Raw genomic sequence first — 20,815 nt, forward strand, 5'->3', positions numbered from 1 at the left:
TGAGCGTGTGTGTGTCTGTGTGCACCTGTGTGTTCATGTCTCTGTGAGGCTGAAGCTGGATTTTTCTCAGTTTATCTTTCTTAGGGTGGACAATCACTCGGGCAGAGCTGTCTCCCAGTCTGTTTGTCTGTCTATCTCTGTCTGTCTGGTTGGCTGGTTAGCAGGGAGGAATATTTTCCACAGTGAAAGCGAGCGGTTATAAACAGTGACTGAGCTCAGAAAGGAGATACAGCCTTCTGATAATAAGTTCATCTCTGGATTCCAGGCATGCTCCCAGTATTTCTGTATTTGGGGACAAAATGTGAGACTAACTAATAACCTGTGACTTTGTGGGACATGTCCCCAGATGTGTTTGCACTGAATTTTAAACATTGACATCTGGGAAGATCATTATATCTCAAATCAGAGACTGGACAAAGACAAAAGGATAAAAGACAAAGAGAAAATCACATTTGCACATGCTGCACTTGATTCCAATTTATACAGTAATCTATGAATATGTATTGCGGTTTGTCTGCTACTTAACTACTACTACTCAATTTATGACAAGCTAATTTTCATCTGATAACTTTAAACTGCTCAGTAAAGAAAAAGCACTAGCCATGGCCCTAACAGTGCAGTATTTACAGAGATGGGTCGGGGGATTAGTTAGGCTTATATCAGTCTGGGGTCAGACTGATTAGATGGCTAGCAGACAAATTCTCTCACCAATATAAACAACCTTACTGCAGTTATGGAGTTTTTGGTCACTCTGCGATTCATGTGCATGCTCTCACTGTAGGTTATTCAGGCTGGCGTGCTGCCCATTTCCTCCACATTCATCAGTCTAACTGAAGGAGACATGAAAACATCTCCAATTTCCACTCTTCTTTTTTCCACTTAACAAAACGACTTTCCTGAGGTCTTATGAAATCAGTTATTTATTTCTGCATCGTTCTGCTTTGTTCTGATTCTGCAAGACAAAAGCAGCCCACTTGTTGCATTCAAATAACTTGTTTTTATTTATATTTTGAATATTTTTAAACTTGACTGAATGGGTTTTAAACTCATTTGGAATTAATGCTATTCAGACCACAACTGCTGTCTTGGGTTATGACCTGAAATATATAATTCACCCATGAGAGAGATGTGTTGTGTGCCTCCAGGGATAGGAGCCTCCCTTTTATACACATGGATGATGCATTAAATGTCATTTAAAGGGGCAGATTATCATACCATTAATGGGTGGAGCTTGTCCCCATGTGTGTGTGTGTGTGTGTGTGTGTGTGTGTGTGTGTGTGTGTATGTCTGGGGGCTGGTAAGCTGTGATCATTAAGCATGTGGAGAGGTGAGCATATGGGGACTAGAACAGACCATTTGACAGAACAAAGGACTGGCAGGGTGTGAGGGGTTTCATACTATAGCGCACTCTCTATTGTTAGTGTTTGATATCATTATCCCGTGGCCCACAGATCTCCTTTGTTCTCTCTGTTACAGTTTTTGGCCATTGGCCACTTTTGACAATACAAGCAATTGGTCAAATCTATTAATACAGTGAAACAGACTGGTGAGCCCATGGGAGGACTCACATTTTAGAAATTATATCTTCATGGGACCCAAAACCAGTATAGCTGTCACATAGGGTTGGGACACTGAGATGCGACCTATGCACTTTATGCAAGCCATTATTCTACACTTTCTATGCTTTTGTTCTTCAGAGGGTTCTTTCCTTATTGTGTACACTACTTGATAAAAACACGTTTTTACATCCAAACTAGAATGGCACTCAAGTCTCAATGCTACTAATTCATTTTCAACCACCAGATCCAGATTATTTTCCAAACTGTACAAAGTCATAGATCTCAATGCCACAAATGTATCTGATACTTTTAACACCAACATCCATACATTATTTTCTAAGAAATCAAGAGAAGTCACAACATGCCCTTATTTTGTAATGTCCTAAAATAATTCCTGATCTGCTCCTTTAACTAGCTCCACACCCCAATCCTCCTACACTTCCTTTGGTGTGAGTTTGTGGTGTTCTTTTTGTGTTATACTGCTGAAAATAAACAACAGTCTCGTAAACAGACACAGATGAAAACATAAACTCCTTTGCAGAAGTAAAATGGTCATTAATGCTTCTATTAGTCTCTGAACTCTAGAGGAAGATTGAACCCCATTCTTCCAGTAGAGGTTCCCTCATATGGTGTTGATTTGATGATTGATTGATGAGTGTCCCGTTAAAAACTATTAACTGACCCTTCATGCACTGTTGAAGGGAGAATCTGTAGGTCACTGTTATAAACATAAACCTCGACTCTTCCTCTCCCTTTCCGCCCACACCTGACTTCTTGTTGTTGTGTTTACCTTGGATACGCCTGGCCTTAGGTACACGCTATTAAATGTGGAATGTTGTCTAGGAAGGAAAGAAAAGGATGTTATGTGAACTGACTTGTGGCCTGTTGTAGTGCGATACAGTTTATTAACAATGAGTTTCAGTGAGTGCAGTTTGTGCAGTAATATTTAATTCAGCTCCAAACAAGGGACTCCATAAGAAAAAAAAAATCATGGTTGTCTTCTGAGTTCATGTCTTTCAATTTGAAAGATACCTGTATCTGATATTGTAGACAAGACAAAATGGGTTTAGTGGAAAAAGTGGATTTAATTACAAAAGATTACTTATAAAGGGAGAATTTTTAATGACAAAGACAAGTTAGAAGCAAGTTAGGAGAAAGCAACGGTGATAGAACACAGGTGAAACACATCTGGGTGGGTCAATGGGACAGGAAGACAGGAAGCAACCTAGCCGCACAAAGGATGTTATTTCAAAATAAAAAGGGGGAAGTAAAACAAACAGAAGACACACAAAAACCCAAACATTAGTGTTCATCATATTTTTTGAGTTATTATTAAATCAGCTCAGCATAGGAAACAGGGTTAATGAGTCTTCCATCTCTACTCCTCCCAGGATTTGCCCTTTTATTACTAAACCTGGCTGTGCTGGAGGGGTGCACATAGAAACACTGTGAGAAAGCCCAGTAGGAAGCTCATGAAGAGCATCCTGTTTACGAGTGTGTGTTTAATTTGCTTATAGTTTTTACCCGTCAGGAAGTTCTGCATCAGTGGTCGGTGAAATTAAATATTCAGTTTGAATTTTTCATCTCACTTCACTGAACACTTCTCTCTGTCTTTCTCTCTCTCTCTCTTGTAAATCTTGAATGTCCTCCATTTCTGTCCAGGCGTCTCAACCTTCCACTTTAACCCCTTACTCTTGATGATGGTATTTTGACTGTGTATTTCAGAGGATGCTCTAACTAGCCGTGCTGAGCTGCGACTTGGCAAGATGAACTGTCTATGTGTTTGTGTGGTTAGGGCCAAGAAACCAATGGGAGGAGTGTTTAATCAAACCAGTACTATATCAGTCTAAATACAAAGTCAATATTGATCTGTCTGGGCTAGAAAAGGGAAATGGATGAAAGCCAGTGCAGAGTTGCAGAATGAGGAGAACTAGCAGCTGTCTGGACAAATAAACAAAGTGGAAATCATCGTACTGCACTTGGGCACGAGATTTCTTTAAAAGACTGTGGCAGAGATATGTTAACTGGTTATGATTGTTTTCTCTAATTCGTCCAGAGCCGGAACAATTGTTAGAAAGGAACATTTAAAGGGATCTAATAAGCAGGTTAATTTATTGGTGACGCTAAAAGTCATGACCCATGCGTTAACTTCCAAGATGGACTTAAAAATGGAGTTAAACACACCGACCTTGGGCCTGTATACAATCACCATCACCATAGTGTATCCTTCCAAGGACCTTTGCAAGACCTTTTAATTCAAGCCTCTGGGATGGGGGCTCTTGTCATGATCTAGTTATGGCTGGCTCCATCTTAAATGAAGCAGCCTGCAGCACTGAGTGCATGTTCCCAAAATATCTGGATGAAAGATAAACTGACCCCTCGCCTCTCCTTTGCCTCTCACTCCCTCCCCTTGTCATTTTCTCTGCGCAGAGTGCTCCCACACTCTTCCTTAATCCCCCCGTCACCCCCCCTTTTCTTCTCCCCCTCCTCTTTTTTTTAGTGTTGTCTCCTCCCATCCCCTAATCTCAACCTTCATATCATCTCCTTCATTTCTCCTCCTCTTCTATGTTACGCTCACTCCACCCATGAGCCATTCCCCTCCTCTTTCCCCTCCCTCTCTCCTCCCATCCCAACCTCTACCCGTGCTTCCTCTTGCCTCCCTCTTATTCTCTCCCCTCCTCCACCTTTCCCCTCCCCTCTGTCATTAGCTGGTATATAAGAGCATTGTATCCCTCTCTACCTCTCTCACACACAGTGTGTTAGCAGGGAAGGGGATAGTCCTGGGGAAACTAGGGATAATATTGTCTACCTTCCTGTAAGGGAATATTTTCCTCTCTGGAATTTCCATTAAACAGGTACAGCCTTCCTTTCACATACTATTAGCATTTAATAATGAGAAATGTGTTGTATTTTGATTAATTTCAGCTGTGTCAGTGTCCCTTGGTGAGGTTCTCCTGACGGTTATTGTAAGTCTTTTATGTTACTGAACTGCTGCAACATATGCATGTAAATGTGTTTATGCGCTTAATACTTGAGAGTGTGCAGTGTGTAATTCTCAACCATGGAAAATCTAATTTGATATGCACATTTTTTGTTGCAACTATGATGTGTATTTTGTGATAATTATATATATATATATAAATGTGGTGATATATATTTGTGATGAGATATGCATATGTTTCATTTTCACTTGGCTTCTTATCTCTTCACTTTTACCCTCCATGTCTCTCTTTTGAACTTCCATCAGTAAATCTTTCCCCTCACTTCCTTTGTCTTATGTAACTATATATACAGTACCGAGTCTAATCTATGTTTTATTTTTTTCATATCTTCCCTTAGATCTTGAAACAAAATCTCAAAGGGCGACGTAGCATTTTTGGCAAAATTTCAACCCATCATCAAAAGCAGGCGACATCGTTATTATCACCTGATCCACCATCAGCATCATCACTTGCCCACGTTGACATTATCAGGGAGACCATGAGCAGCAACTACAGCGTCACTCTCAAAGGCCCTGCCCCTTGGGGCTTCAGGCTGCAAGGAGGGAAGGACTTCAACATGCCCCTCACCCTCTCCAGGGTAAGACTCGGTCAGGTCCTGTTCAGACCTGACATTAACATCTATCGTCAGTGATCCAATCACAAGCAGGCAACTTTAAGTCTGTCAATTTATACCTGGTATTGAAACCCATCTCCACATGTGTCTTGAGTGACAATGTTTGCCACTCTGAATCTGACAGGAGGGTCATTGTCCTTGTTTGTGAGAGAGGGTCGTGCGGCATGCAAGGGTTGAGTGAATGATTGTTCTAGAGAATAGTATTAGCATTATTAAAATTGTGTTGGGACTAATTAGACTGTGGCAGGGGATGTGAGTTCAATCGGAAGTTCTTCATTGTGACCCAGGACACATCTGAATTCACACTGCTAAAGGAATAGCAAGACCATGAATGTGGCCTCAAATACCTCCACAATGCACCTTGGGTGTATTCACACCTGAAGTTACAGTTGCTCACTGATGATACGTCTGCTCTCAGTTGTCTGTCCTCACAGTTTTCAGTACTCTCTGTAAATATAGCAAATAGCAATTTATCTCCCCACAAACATGCACATTTGTACACTCATTCATCACAGCGAAGGCAGTTGTTCCACAATGCCATATGGCTGATAAGTAATGAAAAAGATGAAAACTGATTACCATGCTTCCTTCCTTACCTTCCTTCTCCCACCCTACTCTCCATCTTTCCACTATTTCAGCTGTCCCGTTTGACTCCGACCCAGCAACCACCACACTTGAGATAGTTCAGTTAAACTATCAGCCATCTGCCGTGTAATGACCGCACAGGAAAATTATATGCATTCCACTTAACTTTGAGTGTCTATAGTGAAAGTGCCCCAATCAAAGTCTGGCACATAAATCTTGGCTGCAGTCCCTCTGCCTGAACAAGTAACTTGATGGTCCCTTGGTTTCTGTGCCTTTCAGTGTGTAGCCTTAACCTTGCCTCCTCCCACTCTGCTGTTCATTCACACGTAAAAGATCACACAGAAAACAGTGGGTTTCCCTCATCACTGTAACTATAGTGTGATGCTGAAACATGATAATCCTTTTCTAAGTTTGGTCAAGCTTCTGTTCAGAGGCTGAGCAGCTTCACTGGCATGCACAAAATACCGTGAAGCAGGAGTATTTTCACACACCACACACACAAATCACTAAAACTGGCAGTGCACAGACTTATGGCAACATGAGACTGGTGATGAATGGCTTGCCAGGTCCTGTGCCAGTCCCCCTTGGGGCCGCTTTGGATTGCCATGTTTGTGTTATTACTTTTGATGTGATACTTTTCCCACTAACTGGGGCCATGTGAATTCCACCACAGTTGTGTGTGTTTGTGTCTGGGATTCTGTTTATGGACACCAAATCATGGAAGATGCTATCTGAATAAAAAAAAAAGAGTGACAGACAAAATACAGAAATAGAGAAATAGAAAAAGAAAGAAGAAGAATGAGTCAAACCAAAATTACACAAAAGCACCGTATTTAAACTTTGCGTGCACAATGTGGAATTTTTATTTGTGCTGCTGTCATGTCTGAAAAAATCAGACTGAAAATTTTCAGTCTGATTCTGCACTGAGAGAATAATGAATTCTTTATAGAGTTTATATGCTGCGTAGAAAAATGACGACTTGATGCGTAGATGACATGACGATTTTGGTCAGTGAAGTTGGCAATCACTAAGCAATAATCTTCTCAGCAGCCCACTCTGAACTTTACTGGTGTATCACAGTAACACATATGGTTTGAGGTTTCAAGCGATTGGCCTGTGTGTTAGTGAAGTGCTGGTGCAGTTTTGGGTGCTGAAAGTAAATGTTTGTTAGTTCTGCTTAAGACAATGAAATATACAGAAAGTGGATAGGATGACTAAATTTCAGATTAGGGTCAGGCTAGTGTTTGACATTTTATTAATCCGTCAAAGTGAAACTACTGTAAAAGAAAAGAATAATCTTGGGATTGTATTGGATATATACGTAAAGGTCTAAACAAAAACATTCAAAGACAAAAAAAAAAAAAATCAAATTTTCATTCATCAAGTTAGCTTGTTAGCTAGTATGATACTCCATTGATGCACAAAATCTGCAATATCATCATTTTGTTTTTGAGTGCCAAAATGCTGTTTGATTGTGATTGTGTATTTCATGGGGGAAAAATGGCAATTGTATCCCAAAGCACTGTATCCCGTTGCAGTTTCTTTCTGGGGAAAAAAAAACAAGACTGCATCTGGGCTCTGAAGATTGAAACTGAATGAGATGCATTGTTAAACCTCTACAAGGGGAGACACAGAGGAAGAGAGCAGGGGCCTGTGAATGAATGTATGGTGTTACTTACCGTATATATGCAGTGCATGGAAGTGAATCTATGTGGTGTACAGAGAGTCGGTGGGTGATTATGGCTGGACTATTTGACACAAACATATGAGGTGTTAACAGGTCATCAATCTAGAGCCGTCACTCTGCTCTCCTCATTCTTATCATACCCTCCTGTGTGTTTTCTCTATGTATCGCTGTCTCTAATCAGCTGTCAGTTGTTATGTAACACATGACTCAGTCCACACAAACAATACAGTTTTCAGTCCAGATGCAGGACTCAGACCAAACCCTAATCGTATCCCATTGAATTATGGTGATGATGGGCATGTGTGTGTGTGTCACGGATCAGCTGGCACACACAACACAACCACACACACAGATTGGTCCCTGCCAGTTTAACCATAGAGAAAGAACCACAGAGTAGGGGTTATTAGAAAACCACACTTACCCTAAGTGCTGCTGTTGCTAAGTTATATGTGTACGTGAATATACTGTGTGTTTCGTAGTATTTGGTGCCCACGGTATTATCACATTGTCCCGGTATTGCATCATAGGTTGAGTCGTTGTAACCATAACTGTATGTCCTGAACTCTCTGCCCGGTAATTGCAGTGTATGCAAATTGTGCTTACCATTTCTCTTTCTTTTCCGTCTTTTTTTTTATGGTGTAGAAAAACAGTTTTTTAAGAGGCCAAGATTGACGGTACTGCTTCTCAAAGTGCCAATGAAACGTTTTACCACGGCATCACAGTTTGACTTAGTCTTATAAAAGGAGACGTTCAGAGAAGAAAGGGAAATATTATAACAAAAGCAGGCAGTGTGCAAGAGAAAGGTTTCTGAGTTGTCTTCAGGTATATCTGTCATTATCCTGAATCTTGGATGTACCCTGCATTGGTAATGTACATGCAGATTAATATGTGAGACCACAAGGGGCTGTTGATACGTTTATATTGAGTATTTTGGAAGTGAGCTAGTTTGCTTTAGTTATTGGATTTACTCTGTAAGCACTAGGGCACCTATATGCCTTGTCTTTTAGTGAAAACAACACTTTTATTGATATTTTGTTTAAAAGATTAGTGTGGAAAATAACCTGCAGAGGCAGCTGAGTTCCTGTTAATCCTCATTAAAACCATTTGTTGTGAAATCTATTTCCCCGATCAAAAGGTTTTCAAGAATAAGGCCTTCATGTGTCGAGGCACAACATCCATTCGTGCTACTCCCAGTTACTATCAGTGAATCAATATTTAAACCTTTCCAAGGGCAACCCATTTACAGTGTCCTCCTAAAATAATTTAAGGGAAGGCAGCACTGGGGAATAGATGCATTAAGCTTCCAAGAATAGAGGCATCTTTTCATAGGTCAGTTCCCATGACCACGCCCACTTATGAGACAGAACGATCTCAGATCTGTGCTTGTGTTGAGGCTGAATATCTCCCAGACTACATTTAGGATATATAAAAACAGTCAATAAATAAATTATATCAGTATTATGATTGAGATGAAACATTACAAGGACTTCAAGTTTTATGTGTGTGTGTGTTTGTATTTGCTTTCGGTGTCACTCACCAAAATGTACTGTGTGTGTACTTAACGTCTGGCAAAAGAACTGAATGTATTTATTTAGCACTGTGAAACCAGGGTTTCAGATTCAGTTTAAACCCTTGGTTACTTGTTAGCGGCCGTCTTCTACCGGCTGCGTTGTCACAATTAATTGATCAGTAGAATAGTATCATGGCAGAAATATATGCAAAAAAAACAACAAAAAAACCCAGAGCTCCACAGTGTATCCTTGAGAACAATCATATATTGTGTCTGTCTTTTTATGTAACATTAACCCTAACATATGCTTTTGTGATAGTTTAGCTTTTTAAGAATATCACACTGCATCATGTCCATAATAATGCAACTTAGTAGAGCTATATAAAGAAATCTCTGTAAATCTAAGAAAAGGTTTTGAATAATTTGTAATCACAGGTGATAAAGTTAGTGCAGTGACTGCAGTAAAATGAATGGACAGTTAATCTATAATAAAACCTTTTCATGGAAGAATGTGGTTCCCGGAACTGCATCAGCGATCGCTGCCTCCCGCCTCCCCAGAGATGCTTTTCAACAGCCGACGATAACAACTGGCCACAGTGATGGGTCTGTTTCAAAGACTGTTCAGGTCTAAACATAGTCTCGGTCTTTTCTCTCTGCCTCCCCCTCCCCCTGCTTCTATTTCTTTCTTCCTCTTACAGTACCTGCCCTCACACTGACCAGGTCTCAAAACTGTGATGCAGCAACCTTCGTGCATTAACCTTTCATGCCATAGAGCTTGAGCCTGTTGACAGCTCCTCCATATGACTTAATAATACTTATGCTTAATCTGTCTTAATCAAACAAGTCCCTTGTTTCCCTCTGAGTATCTGTCTATCTTAGTGAAATAATCCCAGAGCCAGAGTCAACAACTTATCATTTCCTCTCCCACAAATCAATCTGTCAGTGTTCATGTGTGTGCTGGCTCAGGCAGACTTGTTGTGTTTGGACAGTCAAACAGACGAAACCTTTCTGAGTTCATAGCAGCACAGCAATTCATCTTAGACTCCCTAAAATTTGTAAGATTTGATGTAAAATTTCAACATTAGTTGTTCAGATATCATGACCTTTTGAGATATCAATGTTTTTCTATTTTTATTAGGTATTTATAAGCACTTATATTATAGTGATAAATTAAGAGAAAAGCAAGGGGTAGCTTTTTGGAAATATTTTTCATCACTCCATATTGCATGCTGACCGGTTGCATTTCTGTCTTCACCCGTAATGGACTGACTAATCCATTGTAAAAGCCATGTCAGTGCCGCACATGCCGATACAGGAACTGTGCTGAAATGAAAATCGCACTTAAAATACTTTCAGCAGCCAAAAGCAATGGCAGTCATATCTATCACAGTGGTGTTGAGCGATAATCTACTTTACTTTAATTAAGATATGAACTTGTTAAAAGTCTGCTACAGGTCACTTAGGTAGTGACCAAAACTTTTTAAGCGATTTCATCAAGTAACTGATCTGCAGTTGTCATCTGAGGAATGATAATGACACTGAGAGAATAAGCCTTAAGAGGATGTGACACGCAGCGTACCTGGACAGTTTATTTCTTAATGAAAGCACACATTTTTGAAGAATGCTATTTCAAGGAAACTGGAATGAACAGATTTATTTGAGGCCAGAAATTTTTATAACCCTGGCAGACAAGCACAGCTAGGTCATAATGTGCTTCAGTGAATTCACAATGAAGAGAGTTGAATACCCTATTGTTTAAAGTAGCTATAATGTATTTTCCACAGTAGTTGCTAATCCTGCCGTGTCTCCCTTGCTTTCCTTTCAGGATACTGGCCTCATGTCTGGTATCATGTTTATTCCTAATAATTTTGGTTGACTAAAAGGTCTGACATAAATAAAACTGAAATGGTTGTTGGTAAGACGTCCAAAAGAAGCAAAAGTGAATGGCTAGTGTAACAGCAGTAGCTGTCCCCTCTCCTGTTTAGTGCAGTATGCCAAATGGCAGAATATCAGAAAAAGTCAATGATGGTGATATTTAAACCAGAGTGAATTTCAGCAAGCTTTGAATAACATTTACAAATGTTTGTTTGCAGTTTGGCCCTGAGAATTTCAGTTTATTGACGTTTACAGGAAGCCTTCCATATCTTGCCACAACTACAAGAACAATCATAAAGTTATAGCGGTGAGATTATTAGTGGTAATTATTCTTTATGTGACTAAAAACCAGGCTCATGCCTTGTTAAATATTAAAGTCTTTACTCCCAGAGTCACTTGTACAGAGAAATACATCTCACATCAGTTTCCTCAGACTATAAAGTATAATTGTTTTATATTTATTTCTCTAACACATCTAAATCGTTTGCCCAGCTTTATCCTTTCGGATGTTGACCATAATATTTAGGTTAGAATGTGTAAACACATGAAACACAATGTAATCTGTAACTTACACCACCATTTTGGGTTCATTACGCACTCTGTAAGAAAGTGCCACTTATAGCCCACAAGTAACTGACTGTGCTTTTATATGGACAAACACAATCCAGTTGTGTGTTTATATGGTTGCCCAAGTCCCTCAGCACCATGAAAATCACATCACTGACTCTGGTCTTGAAGGCTGACTTGCTCACTTCTAGTTCAGCAAAGTGCAATTAGCTTTTACAATGCAAAAGTGCTGAGTGACTAGTGATAGCCAAGGTTTGCTAGGATTATCCCTGTCTCAGCTCCAACTCCTCTAACATCTGATGAGAGCTGTGAGCATTAGCATGTAAAGAAGCAAATTACACTCTTTGTATGAGAACTGCTGGATGTCTGAGATGTTGGAGACATCGCATTGCTCCACAAATAGAGCAGCTCCTTCAGGAAGGCTCTTAGTTCAGTTAGCGGTATATCTGTGAATGTACAGTGCTCACCTACAGTCCAGATGATGACTCAAACAGAAAGTCTACACTGAAAATGGAGTGTGTCATTGTTGGTTATTATTGATACTTCTTGACGAAAGTACTATTTAATATACGCATTTTCTTTTCCTTTCTACTGCACTTTTGTTTGCACAGGTTTAGTGTCAGTTCAGAAGAATAAGCCTCATACTTCTTCAGTCCAGAAGGAGAAAAGATAAGTTGTCCAGGCAGAGAGCAGCAAGATGCAGGAGAAATACTTTAAGACAGGCAGCAGAAATCATGATACCAGGCACTGAATTTAAAAGAGATCTGCAACTGCTACTGTCATGAAATTATGTCTGGTCCAAGTCTGTCTGCTCCAGACGGACTCTCTGGTCCAGAGTCTTGGTGTAGCTGAATTGCACACAGAGCCAGGGGGTGGGACTGTAACTAACAGCCGCATCATGCCACTGATGTATTGTACTGCATTGTTTTTATCTAACAACTCAAACATGTGACATATCTATGGGAATAGACAAAGTGCTGACTTTTACAGCCCTCTGTTGGACACTATCGTCATCAGAGATAAGATTATATCGAAACATATCACAGGAGTAATGTGGTTTCTTTGGAGAAAAGCACCTGAATCTTAATAATGCGTGTCAGTTTGTATCAGAATTGGAGTCAGCTTGAATGGGGGAAAGCTGCTCTTAAGCAATATCTCCAGGTTCTCAATCTTGTGTGCAAAGTTTTATGTTTAATGTGTACAGTGTGTTTTTGTGGGTTTGGCAGCTGAGCTATCTATGGGAACTCAATCCGGTATAGCCTTTTCTTATTAGGGTTTCGAGCATTAACATACAAGTCAGGCAATGGTTATTACTGTAGAGACTGGTGTGCACAGCTTTAGGGAGAGAAAAAACATTATTTTCAGATGCTTTCATTAGATTGAAAGTATGTGTGTGTTAGTGTGCCAGCATAGGGGTGCGCTTGCATGGGTACACAATGTGCACATGCGCTAACACACTGAATGCAATGCATATACTGTTACAGGAATGTTCAGTCTTTTCGAGTGGGCTGAGGCCTTTTAAAAACTTGCTGTATAACATTATATTGATTGTAGCTGGCAGTTGGAGCGCTGCCTTTTCTATAAAGAATATTATCTCCAGAGTCTCTATTGAATTCATTCATTCACTTCTCTATTTTATATTGTTGTATCATGTTTGGCATACTCATACTGTCAATTCATTTCCGGGTTTCCCCCCCTTTGATAGATTACTAGCTCACAGAGGAGGGACTGTATGTTTCTATACATTAGCAATGCAACAGACTGCAGAATATTCCGTCTGTTCATCATTTTCAAGAACCTGACATGTAAACCTCAAGCAATCAGTCAGCCAGTGGCAAAGAGGATCGAAAAGATGGATGTGATAGTTGTGAAGGAGCAGTGGATTCTGTCAGATGGTCCTGTTTCGTGTGTTTCCATGATGCCGCCGACATAACTGCTTGATTTACTTCGTTCAGGACCATGAATAGCAAATGAAATGTTACCCATCACAATTTACTAAGTGTTACTGATGGAGCTTACTGTTGGGTTGAGTCCCTGCTTCTGTCTCCTGCAGGTTTTCAATCTTCCCATTCTCTCCCTGTTAATTTCTTTCCGTCCCTCCCTGTACCTCTTTCATTCGTCTCACTCCACCCTGTGTTTCGTCCACTCTTGTCTGACTAACCTTCAGTCTGTCTTTGCTTCTTCGTGCAACTTTTTGGTTGTTATTTTTGCTGTTGTCTGTGTTGCTAAGTGATCACGGCACTGCAGCTGTCTGTCCCTGTTGTGCCTCTTAAGTGGGGAGCTTGTGAATAAATGATAAGGGTGCTGATAAAATGTTATTAATAGAAAAATATTGTGCAATATTTGGACAATCTTTCCAAAGTACAGTTTTTAACATGAAGTACAAGAACATTTCCTGATGTGTTCACATTTAAAGATATCTTTTTAAAGATAGCCTTGTCTTGTGTCCAGATGCGGTAAGGTTGAAGTGAAGTAAATATTTCTGAAGGCTGGCATATGGAAGCAGCTTTTATGGGTGTGTGAGTGAGGTAATTGTGTCTCCTGCTCTCAGCTTTTCAGTCATAGCGTGACATCAACCATCTGCCTGTCATCTCTGTCAGTCCTGGTGCTGAAAGCAGCCATTATTCCAAGCTCCTCAACTGGTCAGTGTTATGCTCAAACCAGACAATGTTGCTGCAACTCCAGCAAACATTTACTGCTACAGTATGCGTGGAAAAGCTTTTTTTTTTCAAAGCACTTAAATCAGACAGCATAGTGTTGACAACTCACATAGCTGGGAGCACAATGGCAAGTTCGTATGCACACACTTTAACACAGCTCATGTGTGTTTCTGATTCTTTTGAACAAGTGATGACATAAGTATTCACCCTTTCACTTTTGTATGAATATATAATGAGTTAGGGGGGTTTTGCACAAACATGGCATATTATGTAAATACAGAATATAAAAGATTTTATTGAAAAAAAATTGAATAACATATAAATGCAACCATTATAAATAGTGACAACTGCATGAGACATTGATTATTATGGACATCTAAGGTCCTCACAATAGAGGAATATTTCTGTTTGATTTATTCACAGATTCTGTGTTTCTATTGATGTTTCTCCTCCCAAGAAAAAAATGACAGGATTAGTCGTTTCAGCAAATGTCCCAAAACGAACTTTAACGTACGTTGAAGTGACAAAACCCTCGAGTAGCTGTAATACAGTAATATGCCTCCTGTTCATTTGAAGCAAAGGGAGAGGAGGGAGAAATGTCACCTCATTGATAGCCCTTTATTAGAGTGGGCTGTTCTATTTACCCATTCATATTTGCCCATTTTGCAGCCTTTTTCTTCCTGCTGTTCTCTTTGGTGCAAATTCAGGTTTTGAGATTAACAGGTCTCGGTCTGACAGGACCATGGTGAAGAGAGATGTTTATTCTCCTCTTATCCCTTTCATCATATGGTAGTGTGTGTGTGTGTGTGTGTGTGTGTGTGTGTGTGTGTGTGTGTGTGTGTGTGTGTGTGTGTGTGTGTGTGTGTGTGTGTGTGTGTACATTCTTCTGCATATATTATTCGCCATTGGAAATATGCATTGTTTAAGCTGCTGTTTTCTGTCATGGACAAAGCAGCAAAGCCAATAAATCAAATACTCTGAAAGTTCTCCGGCTTGGATTCATTCGATTTCTGTTTCAGATTTTTTCACTGATTTGTTTCCCTCTCTTTGATATGAAAATGGAAACTACTTTGAGCTCTGAAATCTTTTTAATTAAAGTGATTGAAAACAAATGCATGCTTTTGGAAACAGATCTCCTACCAGCAAGAAAAAGATCCTAGACTTAACACACACAATACACATTAAATACAGATTAAATACTTACAGCATGAATTAGACATGTTTTTCCATTTCTGTCTTATGTATGTTCTCCTGTTCAAAATCAGTTGAACTCTCTTGTATGCGTGCAGTTCCTGTGATTCAGAGGAAAACAGAGCAGTGTTTCATGAGTTTGGGTGAGTGTTTCTCTATGCATGTAGAGAGAGAGGTAACATTTGTGTGGGTGAGGGGCAGGAACAGAGCACTAATTAGGGAAAACATATAATTGAACATTTTGTGGTGAGAGTATGGTCCGTAATAGTGCCAGAGTGGTTAGCATGAACACACCCCAAGAAATGGGTCCAAATGGACAGAAGAAAGAGCCCACAGATTCAAAGGACCCAGTAATGTTTTTTTCTCCCCTTTCCCTCTCTTTCTCCCCTCCTTCCCTTCTCCTACGCAATTTTAATCAATGTCAAGTCGATCCCTTATTACCCTCTTCTTCCTGCCCTCTGTGGTTGAGAGTGGTGGTGAGTGATGTTGCGTGTGTTGGGCTAATATGACTATAAAAGGTTGGGGCCACAGAGCCTTAACACTAATCCGGGTGCAGAGCCTCTTTTATTAGCCCTGCTTGTGTCTGTCTCTGTGTGTGTGTGGGTGAGAGACAAATATAGAGGCAAATGAAATAGACAGAGAGGGGGCTATAACACACCAAAGATGTCTCTTATTCTAAACCCTTGTTACACTTTTTCATCCTCAAGTGTCACTTTACATTCAGCAGAAACCCATTTTCTTATAGAGCCACAAAATTCAATAACTACACTTGCAGTGTTACATGGTGGGTAAGATTAACAGCCAATTCTTAGCAAGAGCAACCACAAAAAGGGTCTGTGTGTGTATGTGTGTTGTCAGGGAAGTGGTCTGTGTGACCCTTTTTTCATGGTGTCAAAAGAAACAAATGACCTCACTCCTCTCTGGACACACTTGGACCTTGTATGTGACCAATAATGGTCAGAGCTACAGCTGCAAGCTGCTTTTGTTCTCTAATAACAATAACCAATATCCAGGTGCCATTGTATTAATAATGAAAACAAACACACAAAACCGAGCTGTTTGTCTGTTGTATTGCTTATACCTGGGCTGTACAGTATGCTCACAGCCTATCAATAATTGTCATGAAAGGAAGTTGTCATGGTAATGCCTCTGTGTCATTCCTACATACAGTGCTTTGGTGTCATAGGAAAAAGATGAGAGATAGAGAGCGTAACATCAGATGCATTGTACATTTCCAATTTTGTCACTCTCCTTCAGGCTGCTGCAAAGACAGACACTGGCTTCTATGTCACATGTTAGCACATTGTGCCACCCATTCTGTTTGCTGCAGGAATTAAATTAAAATCAGTTGTTTCTCCTCATTTTTCCATGTGTGCCACCATTTCATTCAAATTATGTCTGTCTTATGTGTATAAATCAACTTGGAAAACACTTTAACTTTACCAAGGAGGAAATTAGGCTAGTTATAGCACAATGCACATAAATAGAGAACCCACAATTGCTCATTTAATCTAATTTGATTTTATTTTTCTACGGATTCAAGCCAATTTATGTGCCCGTTAAATGCCTAGTTGCCTCGCAACTGTTCTCTACACACATGCTTAAAAAATATGTTGAGCATTACTCAGAAATAAATGAACAACAATGCATTTTTTTTAGCTGAAAATGTCATGATTGTTCCTGCTGTATAATCCTAGTTATATATACAACATAGCTGACAAGAATAGAATTGATAGAGCACAGGATTTGTGCATGTTGAAGCCATGTTGAACAGCAGGGTTGGTATTAAATACCAGGCCTGTGGTTCAACATGAGGTCTTTTGTGTGGCTTGAATCTGTTTCAAATTAACCAGCTTCCTCCAGAGTGGAAGTTTAGCAATTACACTTTGTTTAGATGCTGATATTTAAAGCATCCCTCAAAAATCATGGAAGACACTGAGACCAGAGACAAGAGAAATGGAGTACATTTTATGATGTGTGCAAACTGAGAGATGTCTGGCTTGTAATTGTTGTTTCCACAAAGCTCATAAAACTGGTGTTTGTCTCCACCATGTAGTGTCCCATTAGCTATTTGTCACCTTTTTAACAGCATTTTGTACGGTGAATAAATGGCATAATTGCTTTTTACTGGGACTAGATTCACTTTACTTGATCTTTATTGTAACAGTGAAGTATGTGTCAGGATAAGCTTAATTTATTTGCTTGAAGCAGATGTAGACATTACAAAACAGGAGTGGTGTAAACTCTTAAAGATGCTGTTGCTGCTGCTGATGCCTTTGAAATTTGGCCCCACACTGAGCCAAAGCTGCATCCAGGAATTTTTGGTTTTCAATTCATTATTTCTGTATTTGATGTGATCTATTCAATGTTTCCTCAATCAATCGTTTTCTGCTAAATTCATACTGCACATATTGTGATAAAAAAAAGAAAAAGTTTCCATTTATTTAAACAACCTACCTCTGCAAAGTGTGATCGCTCTTCTCACAGTGTGTTAAGAGACTTTTGGAACACTTCTCTTCTTTCTGAAAGCTGTAAGCCCGACATCACAACAGGTCATAAAGAATAAACAACAGTAAGTTAAAGATGAGGGTTCTGCCATTAAAAACCCATCAGCGAATGTACAGTAGACCCTCCATTATGTGGTAAAGAACCTGGTCTTTCATTAGCTTTGCCCAAATACTTATGTTATGGAATGGATCCATAAATCTTGTGATAACTACAGAGTGGATGTGAAGCTCCGACATCACCTTGACCCACCCTCCTGCTTAATAATCCTGACTGTAATGTTGCCGGTGATGATTCAAGCTGTTTTGTGGTTTTTTGCAGCTGACGGATGGCGGGAAGGCAACCAAGGCTGGTATGGCTGTTGGCGACATGGTTTTGTCCATTGACGGCATCGCTACGGACGGCATGAACCACCTGGAGGCCCAGAACAAGATCAAGAGCTGCACTGACAACCTCACCCTGACCCTGCAGAAGTAAGCCATGACCTCAACGCTGTGTGTGCCCGCATGCGTCTGTAACCACGTCGCCTCACTTTACAATGATTTAACGTGTGAACGCCATCGAGCAGCCATTCATCTCAAGTAACACAGGATCCATACACTCACTAAAGCCCATGCTTCCCCTTTCAACTCCAGACATCCCGCATCTAGGCAGATGTTCAGTGGCGTTGTAGGAGTTAATCTCAGCTCTAACAAAAAGCAGCACCATTAGTTCTGCCTGATCTCCCATCCCCTAAAGGAAAGAGGAATCACTGAAATCACACGGAGAGCATCACACATGTGGACCACCCTCTGCTCCCCACTGGCCCACTCCTCACTATTTAGTGGAATCCTGCTGTACAGTGATTTATCACAAGTAGTTGTTTTCCACTGTGTGCCTGTCTGTGTGTGTGCATTTGTCTGGATTCGTATTGGTTTACATATGGTATGAATCGTGTGGTTCTTTGGCAGCATATGTGTGTTTTTATTCAAACACCATGAGGCATTTAGGGCTCCTACACTTGTCATTTTTGAGGGTAGATCACTAAAGACAGAGCAGATTTACAGTGTGTGGTGCACACACAGGTAAAATGTTGATGAATGCAATGTTACACAAGAAGTCAGAATAGACTGACGCAATAAAATTCTTAGTTTTATTTTATTTTTGTTTCGTTGTATCGCTTCATCTCCGTCTGTGTCCCTGTCTGGATTTCACATTCTGTCCTCCCTCGATGTCTCTTCATCTTTTCTTCACTCCTCCCGTCATTTGAGGCCAACTGAGCATGTCCTTTAATTTGAGTCCAAATGATGACAGACTGAAGATGTTTACTTTTGCTCAAGTGTGGCAGAGAACACATGCTATCACAAGTCTTGTAGCAACTCAGGGTCAGTGTGTGGGTTTCTGTGTGTATGTCACTGTGAGTGAAAGACATCCATGGTCAAACCCTTTTTAATACATATAATGAGAGAAACAGGTCTTAACACTTGGCCAAAGGTCATTGGTAGAGTTATTTGTCAATGTGGGGTTCATATTCCGATGACTGACCAGGTTTTGCTGACAACAACGTGGAAGATATGCAGCCACCTCGACTGAAATTGTTTTTGCAGGAAACAGAAGGAGTCATTTGATTCTTAACTTTGAATTATTTAAAATACAAAATACAGCATGTCTCAGCACATCAATCAACGTTTGATACTGATTGATTTTCACAATAATGAGCTTTAAAGTGATTAGGGCGAGTGCGGTTTGTACTGAGAAGTGTTCCAAGCCCTGGCTCTTGATTTATATGATGGAACAATAGTGCACTGCATCACACTGCATCTGCTTATACAGTTTGTCTCCCTAAAGCTGCCTGAGAACATGTGGATAACTAATAGCTTCAACATTCCTGTGCTTCATCTAAGGTTTGGCGCAGTGAAAATGGTTGATATGAGAGTAACACTTTGCAAGTGTCTTCAGAGCCAGGTGGCGGTTTGCATAGCATAGCATAAAGAATGTCTGAAAAAAAAAAAATCCACTTAGAGATAGTCCAAAAGACCACAACTTTCTTAGTAGTTTGCTACTTAGTGTGTGGTGATGTTGTCATCTAGAAAACAAGCATATTTCCCAAAATGTCTAACTTTTTCCTTAACAGTTATTAAGCTTTTAATTGTCTACATTTTACGGCAGAAGTGATGACCTAAATTGAAGGTCTTTCAAACACTGATGTTTCTCATTACCTCATTAAGGCCGCAAACGAGCTGCCAAGTGCCATTGTAACTGAACAGATGTCATGTAAGGGTGTGCTTGTTTGCAGGCTCCGTTACACAGTATATCTGCTATGCTTTGCTCTATGTCTGAAGCAGGCTTGAAGGGTTGATTCATCATGCCCTATTGGAAACACATGGAATGGCTTGTTTCATCAAGTGGCAGTATTGTAATTTTAAGGCTGTGTGACCAGGCAGCCGTTCTGGGGACAGCTGGCTCCAGCTTCTGCTTTACAAGGATGCTTTAAAGTTTAGGGTCCAGCAGATTGACAGTCTTCTCCAGACTCCATTTACAATAAGAAATAGGCTCTCGGTTTCTCTCTGTTTGTTGCTTGGCATCCATTGGCATTTAGAGTTAGATGTACTGTATATTCAAAATTTGTCATGCCAAGGTCAACATCTGGACTTTAATGGGTTTAGATGCGTAATGGAAACCAATGGAACCAATCTAGTCTCTTGTTTCTGTTAGTTTTCATACGCGTCACATGCTTCTATTTTCATTTTTCCCTTCTGTCTGTAGATTTTGATTGGGTTAGTCACTGGGTCAGATAGCGAAAGGAATGATAGCAGTGAGATGTGTTAACAATGCATGTGGCGTCTCTGTGTGTGTGTATTTTAAAAGGAGACAGGTTGTTATTCCTTTTCCAAATAAAGGGAAGATGGGGAGAAGAGATGGACAGCAGATGTGTGAAGGACAAGAGAAGGAAAAGCTGTAAAGTGAAGTTGTCTCTACAAGAAAATGTAAACTGACATATGGTTGAATTTTCCCTGGCTCCAATTATTTTTTAAAGATGACATGGCAGATGTAAGGAGGGCCAAATTGTCCTGGCACTGAC

At 40.1% G+C, this 20,815-nt stretch overlaps 1 protein-coding gene across 7 annotated transcripts in view; it reads left to right on the top strand.

Annotated features, from left to right (window-relative positions):
• The first annotated feature begins 4,305 nt into the window (after positions 1 to 4,305).
• Positions 4,306 to 20,815, top strand: part of pdlim5a (PDZ and LIM domain 5a) — a 55,250-nt gene continuing 38,740 nt past the window's right edge. For all 7 annotated transcript variants that reach the window (XM_085786619.1, XM_085786620.1, XM_085786618.1 and 4 more), the window contains exons 1-3: positions 4,306 to 4,414; positions 4,899 to 5,138; positions 18,076 to 18,227. In XM_085786619.1, the coding sequence (XP_085642745.1) occupies positions 5,040 to 5,138; positions 18,076 to 18,227 (251 nt within the window). In that variant the 5' untranslated portion in view covers positions 4,306 to 4,414; positions 4,899 to 5,039. The remainder of the gene's footprint in view (positions 4,415 to 4,898; positions 5,139 to 18,075; positions 18,228 to 20,815) is intronic.

The sequence above is a fragment of the Trachurus japonicus genome, chromosome 9 (genome assembly GCF_045865225.1).
Source record: "Trachurus japonicus isolate A0001 chromosome 9, Traja_1.0".
Taxonomy (NCBI): domain Eukaryota; kingdom Metazoa; phylum Chordata; class Actinopteri; order Carangiformes; family Carangidae; genus Trachurus; species Trachurus japonicus.